Source organism: Drosophila montana, unplaced genomic scaffold (genome assembly GCF_035044405.1).
Source record: "Drosophila montana isolate Dmon_TW-CO22-7 unplaced genomic scaffold, ASM3504440v1 contig_3833_1, whole genome shotgun sequence".
Classification (NCBI taxonomy): Eukaryota; Metazoa; Arthropoda; class Insecta; order Diptera; family Drosophilidae; genus Drosophila; species Drosophila montana.
Window position 1 is genome coordinate 2,141,684 of NW_026998704.1, and position 13,295 is coordinate 2,154,978.

Here is a 13,295-nt window from a genome sequence, read left to right on the forward strand (position 1 = left end):
ATAGCCATGCGGGCCTGCCATCATTCGCAGCCAACTTTAAGCTACCACGACGCAACTTTGTGTGTGTGTTGTGCGTTGCCAAGTGACAAATTTTTTCCTACACTGGAAAATATATTGCGTAACGGTAACGCGAAAGTTTTCATTACGCCCGGAAAGTTGTGCAAACTGTAATTCCAGCATGTAGTTTGGCTTGGGTGTAAAGTTGTTGATTCGCCGACAACGTGCGAGGTCGAGCCCCGAGGATGCAGGATGGCGGCTGCGGGGGGAGGAGCCGACGCCAACTGTCAAGTGTTGTACATGAGAATTTCGGCAAGTGTAGGCATGATTAATGAGCTTGCGATGTGCAAGCAGATTAACAAGATAGCACTTAGTCAAACGACTCACAACTGTGTCACTTCTTGGGCTAATAATGACCAACTAGGATAACATATCATGTTCTGAAGTTCTTCTCTCGAGAGCGTCTGACTGTGCATAATTGAGAAAGCAAGATGTAGTTTTTATTCGCCACATTCCATGAAATTAAATTTAGTGCAACGAAGTAGAGAAAGCCGCTTGCCGGATTTATGTGCAGAACAAGTGCCGCCAAGATGGATCTTAAAATAGGTAAATATAAGTTAAATATAAAAAATGCCTAATATAGATATTGATACCTATTTGATCGATAATGTAGTATTAATAGTATGTTTGAGCGTTTGCCATGGAAAAAGAAGCACATATGAAAGAAATGAAAACAAAATAAAAATATAAATTTAGGATTTCTACTCTATTTAAAATTTGTTAGGCTGTGCCTTGTTAATGCCTACAAAATCCGATCTTTTATAACGAACACGTTTCGCTACATACGATTCACGCTTCACAAAAGTCCCTTTATTTCTAACTTTCTTAAGATGCTGTCATCAATGTCATCATCACTCCCCACTATACTATATTTTAATCTTGGTATGTCCTTTGTATCCTGCTCCGGTTTTGCGCATCTTTGACTTGGTCAAAGTAAATATTCGCTAACTTTACTAATGCCATCGTTGGCTTCGAATAGCCTTTACAGTTTAAAAGCTTCACGTACCTTTGTCGTTCGGATCAAATTCAGCCTCGAGCTCTGCCTTGGTTTGCTCCACAGAGGAGGAGGCTGCCTCGTCGGCGGCGGCAATGGCGGCGGCGGAGATGGCGCTGCCATTGTTGGTTGTAGTTTTGGTTTCCGATTTTTTCATGGTTTCTCTCACTTTGTGGCCTCGAAATACGGCTTGAATTTTTGTTGCGGCTTTTGCTGTAATAAAGTGTACAAAATCACAAAGAAATTATAGCAAAGTGTCATTCATTATGGACAAGCTTAAAGATACGTTAAACTTAAGTGAAAAGTTTGAATTTTTCATAAAAAGTGTCACAAGTTAATGTGAAAACTCTGTGACAGCTTTTTCTGGCACTTGACGTATTTCTTATATTTATTTTTTTGCTTTGTAATAACTTTCGCTCTTTCAAGTTTTGCAAAGCAATTAACTTTCTACCAGCGGAAAGCTCACAGAAAAATCGATCGATTTCGCATTGAACCCGCAAAATGTTGGAACATTTTCGGCTCCTTGCCAGCTAATATACTTGAAGCGTAACTTCTGTGCGTGTCAGAGTTTTGGGCGGGGAATGAGATACCCTGTAAAGGAGCTGTGCGCAAAAAGTGTAGCTTATAACCTGGCATCTCAGCCTAAAAATTTCTTTAAAATGTATATTGGATTATATTCAATTCTGTTTGCACAATATCAGCCATATATTCTCGCTTAGACATTGGCTATTAAATTTGTGGACGGGTAAACGAAGCCGCTTTTGGCCGGGTCAGCATTCATTTTTATGGCATTTTTCACGCAGATACCAAAATGGTTGGCCTTGAATGAGTTATAATAAATTGACACGTAAGGCCTTTTGGCCAGCACTATCAGTGAGAGCAGAAACAGTTTTGTGGCTTGAAATATGGTGTTGTATTGTGCATTTTTGCAAGGCTGCTTCGTTGAGCTGTGGCCGCAGTGTTGACCAACTGGCCGAGCAGCCTGGTGCTCAGGTGTGCGGTGGGCGGTGGGCGGTTGTCGGTGGGCTAGGCGTGGCAGGTGAAACAGGGCTGGCCACATTTTGCTGATGGCTTTGCCGGTGTCAAGTGGCGGGTCCAACAGCTGCCCAAAGTGCTCGGGCCAAGGCATTAAATCATTCAGTGGCATTGGATTCAAGTTTTTGTTGCATACTCTGGGGCTGAAGTTTGCGCCTGGCAGTTAATCAATAAGCAATTAAAATAATCTAGTTTTTAAAGCAACTTTTTCGGGCTGCCTATATTTATAAATATTGTGGCCAAGTTCATGAGTTTAAATTAATAATTTTTAGTCGCCATTTATTTAAGTGGTGTCGAATCTTTAATTTATGTGCAACCCGTTTCCCACGTGCCAGACTGAAAATGTGAAGAATTTGCATTAATTTGGGATTTTCGCCGCATTTCTAATTTTGATAATTATATTTTATTCAACAATTTTGTGAGCTACTAATTGGATTTGCAGCTCGCTCTAGCTTTTAATTAAAATCAAAATAGTTGGAACCATGAGAGCCACACACGCTATTCATAATTTATGCATATTGGAATATTTAACATTCAATTTGTTGGACAGTCAAAAATGCTTCGAAACTAAAAGCCTGACGCTTTGTACGAGTCGCATTTAAGTTTGCTGCCATTGTTTCATTTAATAGCCTCGATTTTAGTGCAGTCATAAAACTGACTTATGCAAGGTTATTAAATAAATTTTGCATGCGGCCCATTAAACCTGACAAACCAAAATGAGCCGAAACCAAATGGCAAACGTTGTGCACTCGAGTGTTAAATAAAATTAATTACCACACCGCGATGCACAGGTAACACATTCACACCTGTGCTCACACTGCCAAGAGCCGCAAATATAAAGAGCCGTAGAATGGCATATTAAGTTCGCATGCTTCCAATTAAATACATTTTTTGGCACGCCGTATGACGGGGCGTAGGTGCATCATCAACGTCAAACATATTTGCTACTTAATTAATGCTTTATACGGCTGTCAGCTATTGCCAGATTCTGCCAAGTGGTCTCTGGGGCTAACGAAAATCATTTCCGTTTCCTGCGCGCCACAAAGCAGCTGATTCTGATAAAATGTGCTAAGTTCTGCTTATGCGTGTTGTCGCGAGCTTCCTTTCCTTATTCTTATTGTTGTTGTTGGGTTTCTCATCCTCATTTCAGCTCGTTGTTTTTTAGCACTTAATGACAAGAAGTACGTTTAACTGGGGCGGCAAAACGACTGTGGCGAACGGCCCGTAATTGTCCAAGCAAACTTATTTACGTAATTAAAATTCATTAGCTAACGTTTCCCGTGGCATCTTTCTGCTGGTGTTATTCTTGTCGGGGCATCTGGGGAGTGTCTATGGCAGCAGCCTTTTGTAGTTCGCTTTCTTGTCCTTACCAAAGATTTTGCTTTCATTAGTGCATTCGAGCAATCTGCGCGGGCGTTATAATACCCAATTATATAAGCGGAGTATTCTGCTTTGCTATGAAATAAAAACCAAATGGTTTAAGAGCAAGCAAAGCCTGATTAAAATGCAGTTGGTAAATGAGATTCTATGTCTGCTCTGGGTACACAGATCAAGGTGATTAATGAAAGCCCGGCCGTAGTTAATACAGCTCGCGAAGCTAGAAAAAAACTTACTCTAGACTTGCTGGATATCTTCTTAAGAATATCTTACATAGTTAAATTTAATTTATTTACTATTTTCTTTTATTCTATTTATCTATATACCATATTCTTCTGATTTATATTTAAGACATATTCTTGAATATGACCTGAACGAACTTAGGTTAATAATAAAATGTATTTGAATATAGTCGTGATATTTATAGTCCACATTGATTCTGGTGGTTTTTATGCCTCTGACACCTACAACCTTATTTGTGTACAGTTTGTTGCCCATTGACAAGCGATCCTGGATCCTGTTCCTGGGCCTGCAATCGTAGCTCAGGCTCCTTACGTTGGCATTTTACAGGCAATTTCCCAGAACACATTTCGCTTAAGCTCATCCTCGGGGCACGGCACAGGTTACACAAATGACGTGCAATTTATTACTTTAATTAAATTGTAGACGTTGGGGCTCGCGTTGCATTTTTATTGTGATTTTACTTTACAATAAAATTATTTACCCAGACGGTGCTCACGGTGCTCACAGCCCGCTGTGCTGCTTTGCTTAAAGTTCTATCCATTCTCCCTGCCACCCTGCCTAGTGTCAGGCTGGCTCAAAGGTACCTGGAGAATATGAGAACGGATGAGTTATGCAGGAGACAGGCGCAGGGCCAGCTGTTTCCTGCTGCTGTTCGTGTTTCTCGCCGTCCGTACTCCGTGGCCTTAGACCATAAACTGTAAGCTCGGTCGTGCATGCACCTTAATGACAGTCTTAAATAAATAAGCAGCCGCAGAAGCCCAGCCCAAGCTTGGCCAAGCTGGAGTCCACTCCCAAGAAGGCTGCACTTACACGACAAGTTGCGTGGCAATGCCAATTGGCCAATGCTGAACATAATGTTTCCATACATAATAATATCGCATATCACATGCACAGTTCATGTTACATTTTTTTAAGAGTTGCAATTGCGATACACATTTGCTGTATGCATATTTTATCAATGAACAAAATTTACTTAAATGCTCGCTTCCATGTTTTGGTCCTATTCAACTCCCACAAGCTTTTGTTATAAGCACACGCAACATAAATAAAAACAAAATAAAGACACGAGCGTGTGTGGAGCATGAACATATGAATACGAAACACGTGATGATAAACACGATTTACCACAATTTGGTGGCGTGTTAATGCTTTTTATAGTGCTGTTCTGCTGAACACGAACGCTCACGAAATTCGATTATAACGACACGCGCCCAGCTCTGCTCAAAGACCACGGACAAATATTGGCACAACTGTAACAATGGCAAAACCAACAGAAGCAGCCAAGTAATAACAAACTGCTGATTCCGCAACTATTGATTGCATTCGTGCCTGAAGCTTGATGAAGAAGAAGCCACGCATTCCGAGGTGCGAACCGGAGCGGGGGAACAAACAACATCCGGACCAGGCGACACTTTCGCAGCTAAATCCAAAAATCCAGCCCATAAATTAGACAAATTCATAGTGGCTGGTAGTTCACCAAAGTATGACAAGTTGCCCTCGTAAAGAAATCGCTGCACGGTTGGCTTATTCATTTTGCCAAAATTATCGCATTAATATGAAAGCCCCGTTAATGAAAGTGCATTAAAGCCAACGAGGTGTCGTAAACCTTCGTGCCACTAGAAAATACGCAAAACTCTTGTCCCTGATTCAAGCTGCTCGTGATGCTCCTAAGTGAATCTTAATGGCAAAACTTTCTTGGCTTAGGTAATAGAGCGTTGGGAACTCAAATAGCTCTAGAGGGATCATATCAGGTATATAATATTAAATGAAGAGCTTCTTAAGAGATATTGTATTGTGTCCGAAGTCTTGTTGGCGAGCCTTCTAATTTAAAAAAAGGTTTTCAGTGGTTTGGTTCACGGTTCAAGCCAATGTCTCGCATAAAGGTTCCGTTTCGTAAACATAATGTTCTACAACTGAGAGCCCTAGTTTTGCTTGGTTCGTAAATTTTTGTTTAATATTTCATATAAAGGTTACTCAAACTTTCTTTAATGAAGTGTCACAATCCTAAGAGTTATGCAATTATATATTAAATTGGTAATCAAACTTGTAACATAATAATAATTATTTACACAAAGGGCGCATACGAACCAGAGATTTTACAAACCGTAGAAAAACTAAATGATTAAAAAAAAAGATCCTTTATCTTTTCGGATTCTCGGGTTCAAGCTGGTTATGTTTTTAGATGAATTTGTTTCTACTTAAGAACCCAGATGCGTAAAGAGATCACATTGGGCTACTTTAGCTATACAATTGATCTAGATATGGAATTTTCACAGAGCTTTGGGAGCGGGACTTGTCGCAAAACATATTTTAAATAGAATACCATATTAAGAGTGATACACTTATTTGTAGACGATGTAGGTAAGGCATTTTATAGCAGCGCATATTCTTGATCAGGACGACGAACTTAATCCTAAAGCTATCTTGACATTGTGAATCTGCCTTATTTCCTAACTATCTTCATCAGCTACATTAGCTATAATATGCAAGCACATTTAACTTTTCGCACTCCAATAAATCTATCTTTTTTCTTTGGTAACAGAATACTAAGCCAATAAGTTACAAAATAGTTATACATTTAATTTGCAAGTATTTTATTAAACAAATTGTTTACTTTTTCGTTATTGTCCGCCAGCATCTGCATCAAATTATAGCTATTGTATAATAGACGAATAAATAACTGAATTTACTTCCAGAGGCCACAATTAAGCAGCTTATCATCCATGACAAACAAAAGGCGGAACACTGTGGCTGCGCCAGAGGCAAAGTGGCAATTAATAGAATTTATGTGGAGTAATTTGTATAACCAGGCTCATTTTATTGCTCCAGCTGGGTCAGCTCAAATTAAATGTACTCATTTAATGGATAGGGCGTAAATACACACACGACCAAAAGTCAAATGTGGCAAATATATTTGACAGCTCTTTTCTATGGTCATAAGCATCAAAACCGCAACATCTCATAATATGAAAGATTTTCATAATTAAGTCCAACACGATATTCAAAAGCGTTTAGTTGCATGCGGGCTCAAAATGCAAGATGAATGCTTATGTGTGGTCTGGCTTTGAAAATTGTTATTTTTAACGCAACAATTAACCATTTGTTTGTTTTTTCTTTGCACATATATTTGTTTAGCATGTTGCCCGTATACATAATTTGCGATAAAACACAAGTTGGTTTATTTTTTCTTGTCAGAGCATACATAGATAAACCTCAGATGTGAATAGAGTGAAGTTATATATATATATATATACCAATATATATGGTACATACCAAAACAGTTTGATTGCGTTAAACAATTTAAATTTAAACATTTTATTTTGGTTTGGGCTATGAATATCAAAAGTGAAAGGGTGTACATAGGCATCTAGGCATTATAGAGAAGTAAAAATTAAAGCATTTAAAAACAAGTAAGAGGTTCTACGGGATACCCTGAACCCTCTTCTTCCCACAGGCGATAGGTATAAAATGAAAGATACTTGATAAATATATACTATTCTAGAAGCTATATGTCAAGTTTGGTAACTTTAGCTCATATTATTTGCCGAAATTGCTCAAAAAACAGGATTTCGATATCGATTTTTATCGAAACGGGGCAAGTTATCGATTATCGGAAACAAACTCGATCTGCGCATGGACTAGGAGGACCTACAGCTAAGTCTCTGGCTCTTATAGGTTCTGAGATCCTTGCGTTCATACATACGAACAGACGGACGGACGGACAGACGGACAGACAGACGGACATGGCTAGATCGACTCGGCTATAGATGCTGGTCAAGAAAATATATACTTAATGGGGTCGGAGATGCTTCCTTCTGCCTGTTACATACATTTGCACAAATACAATATTACCCTGTTTCAGGGTATAAAAATTTAAACTGTTAGTTTGTATATGGAATGAGATCTACAAGCTCATATACACTTAGATATATCCATATACTTATGTATGACATATACCGGCTCTTTGAGCCTTATCCTTTTTATACACACTTGCCATACATTTGCTGCATATTAATTTTTTTCACCGAATTGTTCTTCGCACAGGGTGCAAAAAAAAAAGCATGCAAATTGTGCACACAATCAATTTCAATTAGGCAGCAAGTTGAGCGCTTAATTCGACAGTCAACACTCGATCGATGCGCTGATTGACAGGCTGTGTAAACTTTCGACAGCTCTGCGAAACTAGTTGCCTGTTGGCATTTAAACGCGCATACGCTCCGTATGCCACCAGGCCTGTCAGCCAGCCAGCCAGTCAGTCTGTCAGAAATAGAAGTTTCGAAAAGCAAACAAAAGCGAAACTATTTGATATGCAGTGCGCATGGCTTGGGAAATTATGAAGATGCCTTTTGCGTACAAGTAGCTGGGAGCCTATTGGGCCAGGGTCACGTTGGTCACGTGTCGGGCAAAATAAATCCATTTGTTGACAATTTGATTACGTGTTGTGTTGCTAGGCTCTCGAAATTTGCTTGGCAGATTGTCCAGTGAAGTGAAGAAATCTTGTGCAAACTTTTAATTTTCGGCGATTTGTTTTATTTGCTTAGAAAATGTTAATTTTCAGACTTTAATTGCTTGGGACAGCTGGAACATGCTTGATATTTATTCCACAGAGTTCCTATTCCTTAGTGAATTCCTCAATATACTTTATACTAATATTAAAGTGAGTCGCTTTCTTACTTTAAAAAGTTGCCCGTTTGCAAAGCTTTTGACCACAGACCCGAAAGTAACTTTTTCCACTTCCTTGACCGTCCATTACAACATTTCCGGTCTATTTATGAACTCGAAAAAACAAATCCTGCTCCGTTTGCAGCTCGCACTTATTTATTATTAAAATGTTTTTCTCAAACCTCGCACAGACAAAGTTTGATACAGAATTAAAAATGCCCACAAGCAACGGGCGCTAGCGCAGCACAAAAGTTGCCCAAATATAATATTTCTAGAATTTATTTTTATTTTTTTTACTTGTTTTTTAACAACACGCGCGCGAGCTCTGCCAAACAATGTGGCTAAAAGAACTCTTAGACCATGGGGTAAAAGGAAATAAAACGTAACAGGCAATAGCGCACATTTGAGTGGATGTTTTTTAGACACTGTGTCTAACCCAGCGCAGCAAGTATGAGTGATATTTATATATATCTTTGATTTTTTATTTATATATGTGTATAGTTTGACTTATATTTTCTAATGAAGGCTGCAAACTGGTCTTAAACGAACCTCTTGGAGCTAGGAATTTTGGAATACCATAAACCCAACCCTAAATCATAACAATTGCCCCAAAAACAACTGAGGTAAAATCCGAACTGAATTGTGTATATTTGTTGGTGGTTTGATTCAAAATCAAATAAGTGTGATGAACATGGATACCAATTTTTAGATAGAAATCAAATTAAGCGTGCATTTTGTCTTTGAAAATATGCACGGCTATTAATATTCAAAGTAGAACAGACATTGCAATTACAATTTTTTAAAGTAGAAAATATATTGTATAGTTATTATACTGTGAATTTATAACAAAGAAGTGTTTAAACCTAAGACTCGGCTCACGGATGTAGAAAAAATGGATCACGAATCGCACTTTAAAGGTCTGAATTGGCTTACACCGTGAACTGATCCACCATTTAAGTCACAGTGAAATCCAGTAACGTTTCAAAAGCGTACAATCGATAGATATATCGATAGCTTTGTATCACAAATGCACAAGCTTGGCATAGCCGTGTCTCTTTTGGATACAGGGTAAAATAAAAAAAAACACTGTCAAAGAAAAACCCTGTTTCTGTTGTTATTAATAAAGAATATGCTCAAATGCAAGGAGGGAAGTGGTTATGGTTATGGCTGCTGCTGCTGCTGCTGCTGGAGCAAGTGCCATTTGCTGCCGGCTCTTCCTTTGCGCTTTTGCTGTTGTCCTTTTGTTGCTGGCGTGCTAAGGACAATTGAAATTGAAACCTATTACGACAATGACACCAGTAGGGCCACATAAGAACAAAGTGTCTTAAGTCGGTTCTGTGGAATGCGGCAGCAAAAGGCCAAGGATCAAGTGAGGTAAATGCGCGACAAGCATGCCAAAATGCAATTTGCTGGCCGGCTCTCATATTTCGCAATGTTTACGGAATTGCGCGAGAAAATTGCATTTGAAGCCTTTGGGCGGCATATTAACGAACAAAGCCTTGAGTTCCACATATCGCATTCAGCGCAATATCACCAAGTTTTAATAAAAATGCTGCATACTGTTTGGCTATACAAAATCTCTAAACTCTAACAGCAATTTGTTCAAGAGTATATATTTTCTATATATTTTACGGTAATTGCCAGAATTCAAGTCAAGTCAGTTAATAAAAAATAGATAGAAGCGACAACAAGTGAACAAAAGATCTCATTAATTACTAAATTAAAACAGGGAAATTAGCACATTTACGTTTTTATTGTGATTATCATTTCTTTGGTTTTATGATTCGCCCCAACACATTTTAATGTATAATCACATTTTTTATACGCTGACACGCAAAATGAAATGTGTATCTAAAGTAAGCTCGCTTTTTTACTCTATTTAAAGAAGCGTGGCAATATTGATTTGACTTACTCCAAAAAAGCTTTCAATCCCCACAGGTAATCCCATCCAGCTTATCAAGCATTTCTCTTTGCGATATGATTCATTATAAAATGGCGAAAAGTATCGGCTGAAAAGAGTTTATGGAAGTTGCACCTGTAGATGATTGTTTCAGTCTGCCCTTTTTTTTTTTTCAACATCATAATTTTTTTAATTGGAAGCTTTTCTCGTTACGCAATGAGCGAAAATATGAAATTAATTTAACGCTGACATGCGAAAATTTAATTTTCACTTTGTATGAAACTTACGACACGTCACGCTTGCATTGAATATTTTTCACTTCTTCTTCATTTTGCTCGTTGCTTTTCGTTCGCTTTTCATTTTCATTGCACGCCGTACAACTGTTTCCGGTTGCTTTTTGTTTTGAGGCCATTTCAGGAAAGGCGCTTGTGCGTAAGTACTTTGTTGTACTTTTTATTGTTGCTGGCATTATTGTTGCCCGATGACTGAGTTGATATTTATTGTGGTCATTTATAACTAAACTTGCGCCACGAGCACAGGATACAATTGCATTGTTTCATATCGCCATTTTGTTTATTTATACATACTTGTCAGTGGAATGTGATGGTGTGTGTGTGAAATTGTATAATTTGAAATATATGTGTACTTAATTGAATGTCAGTCTCAATTAAGCCAAATGACATTTCAAATTGGGTTGGAAGACATGATGACTTCTAAGCTGCGGTCATTAAATCAAAGTTGAATAAGAAAAACAGCTAAGTGAGAGTAATGGAAAGTAATTAGCCAAAAGTTTCAGTTTCAGTTAACGGCTGGCTTAACAAGCCGGAGGAGGTTTCAGAACAGTATTGAAAACCTCCAGCAGTAATAGCCAGAAACGAGGACTTCGCTCTTTAATAAAATAAACTAGAATACACCCACACGCACCGCCATGGGCTATTGGGCATGTGTACATTCCCGACGCGGACTCTAAGCCTGCCTAAGTTTAACAAAATGAAGCCTTAATTAAGTTTAAGTTTTGTTCCAAAGTGCAACCAAATAACCTACATAGAAAACTAAACCAAGTTCACATTTTAGTTGGCATGCTAATTGAAATGGTCGCCAAATAAGATTATCCATTTCTAACTAGAAAATGGTGCTATAAGCCAAATGCCCAACAAGAGGCCAGTTAAGCTGTATATTTGCACCGTTGCCTGATCCTCAGTCCAACTAATTCCCAATCTTCCATTTTTCTGCTACATTTCAATTTTATTTCCTCTTATATATGGCTTGACCAGCCACTCAATTAAGCAAGAACACAGAATTAAATTAACTCGACGCTGTCTTCTATGCCCAAAAGAGTCGTATCAAAGTGCCTGCCATTCCTCAACGGTGGCCGGGGCGGGGGGATTGTTTTGTGGGACAAAGCAAACATTCAAATGTACACAAACATAGGCATGTGGTAAAGTGTGGAACTGGTCTCAAGTCTCGTTTGTTGGGCTATGCCACAACAATGGAAATGAAAGAACAACAGCTCATCAATAGCCCAGGACAACAACTAGAACAGAAACAACTAAGAGTGCTCTAGTCGGGAATGTACGATTAGAAGATGCCCTGTACAAAAAAGACGAGCTGCCGTAAAACCCATTTAAACTTCTTTCTAAATAGCACAAACTTCTCACCGCAGAGTTGTCCAAAAACTAAAATATTCCTGATCTGTTCTTACTATACGAGAACATACATATCAAATTTCGTTTCTAGCTCTTATGAGCTTCGAGATATGACCACGAAAGAATATATACAATATATGGAGTTGGCGAAGCATCCTTCTGCAGATTACATACTGTTGCAACAAACCAATATACCCCTTATGGCCATTTTCAATGGGCAGGGCATAACAAACGGAGCCAGCTAACGTAGTGCTCATGTTAAAAGTGCTTGACTAACAGATACTCAAGATAATCTGAGATAATCTAGAAAACAAGTAAGAGTGCTCTAGCCGGGAGTTCCCGACTTGGAGATTCATTAAACCCTGCGCCTAGCTATCTTAAGCTGCGGCTGCGCTTCGCCTTTCGTGATTATCTTCGGTGTTAATTGTTTCAAAATGTGTCCAAATACTAAAGCCCAAGATTATATGTACCTCCAAAAGTTGTTCATCAGCTGAGGAGGTATTCAGAATGTACTCTGGATCTGTGTGTACTATAAAGAAATCATGTACAAAATACGGAGTTTCTAGCTCTTGTAACTCTTGTGATTTCGATATCGTTTTTCAATTATTCAATTATCAATTTCAACATTTCAATTATCTAGCTCTTATGGCTCTGCGATCGATAAATTGGTACATTCGGTAAGATGGACATACGACTGGCAGGCGGAAGGACAGGCAAACGAAAATGGATAGATCGACTCGGCTATTGATGCTCACTAAGAATATATTTATATGCTTTAATAGGTCGGAGATGCTTCTTTCTGCTTATAAGTAAGTAAGTAAGTTCTTTGCCTAGTTGCTGAGGCAAACGAAGATACCCTCTTCTGATATAAGCAGCAGGGTATGACAATAAAACCAAACGACTCACTAGGCGGGCGTCAAGCGGCAGCGCATTATCATCACCAACGGGTATTGAAGAGGGATACAGGGGCAGGGGCAGGGGCAGGGCATTATATTTTGACGACTAAAAAATGCGCAAATGCGGAAACGCTTGACGGCGCCGTCAACTAATTTCCGCGGAACGCCACAAAGTGGGCAACATAGAGAGGCGGGCACTAAAATTTGCAGCTTTTTGATTGCGAGCTGTGCACAGTGCAAACTAATCTCACACTTATTTGTATATTTGTGTGTATTTGTGTTTATAATGTATATGTGTATATGTACACTTGTGTGGGCGTTGCCGCTGCTGTTAGTCAATGTCAACACTCTGCGAGTTGGCCAGCTCAACTCCAGAGCGCAGAGGCGACTAACAAATTTGTGTGTCACTCAAAATGTTTGCCAACTCTTTCTCGTCGCCAACTATATTTTGTACAAATATTTGAAAATACGCGGAGCACACAATT

At 38.8% G+C, this 13,295-nt stretch overlaps 1 protein-coding gene across 4 annotated transcripts in view; it reads right to left on the reverse strand.

Annotated features, from left to right (window-relative positions):
• Nucleotides 1-13,295, reverse strand: part of igl (igloo) — a 49,967-nt gene that overhangs the window by 11,754 nt on the left and 24,918 nt on the right. For 2 of the 4 annotated variants that reach the window (XM_064695892.1, XM_064695896.1), the window contains exon 2: nucleotides 1,064-1,264. In XM_064695892.1, coding sequence (XP_064551962.1) covers nucleotides 1,064-1,264 — 201 coding nt within the window. Of the gene's footprint in view, nucleotides 1-1,063; nucleotides 1,267-1,333; nucleotides 1,417-13,295 lie in introns of those variants that run through there. The other 2 variants (XM_064695897.1, XM_064695893.1) reach the window with 2 other exon arrangements.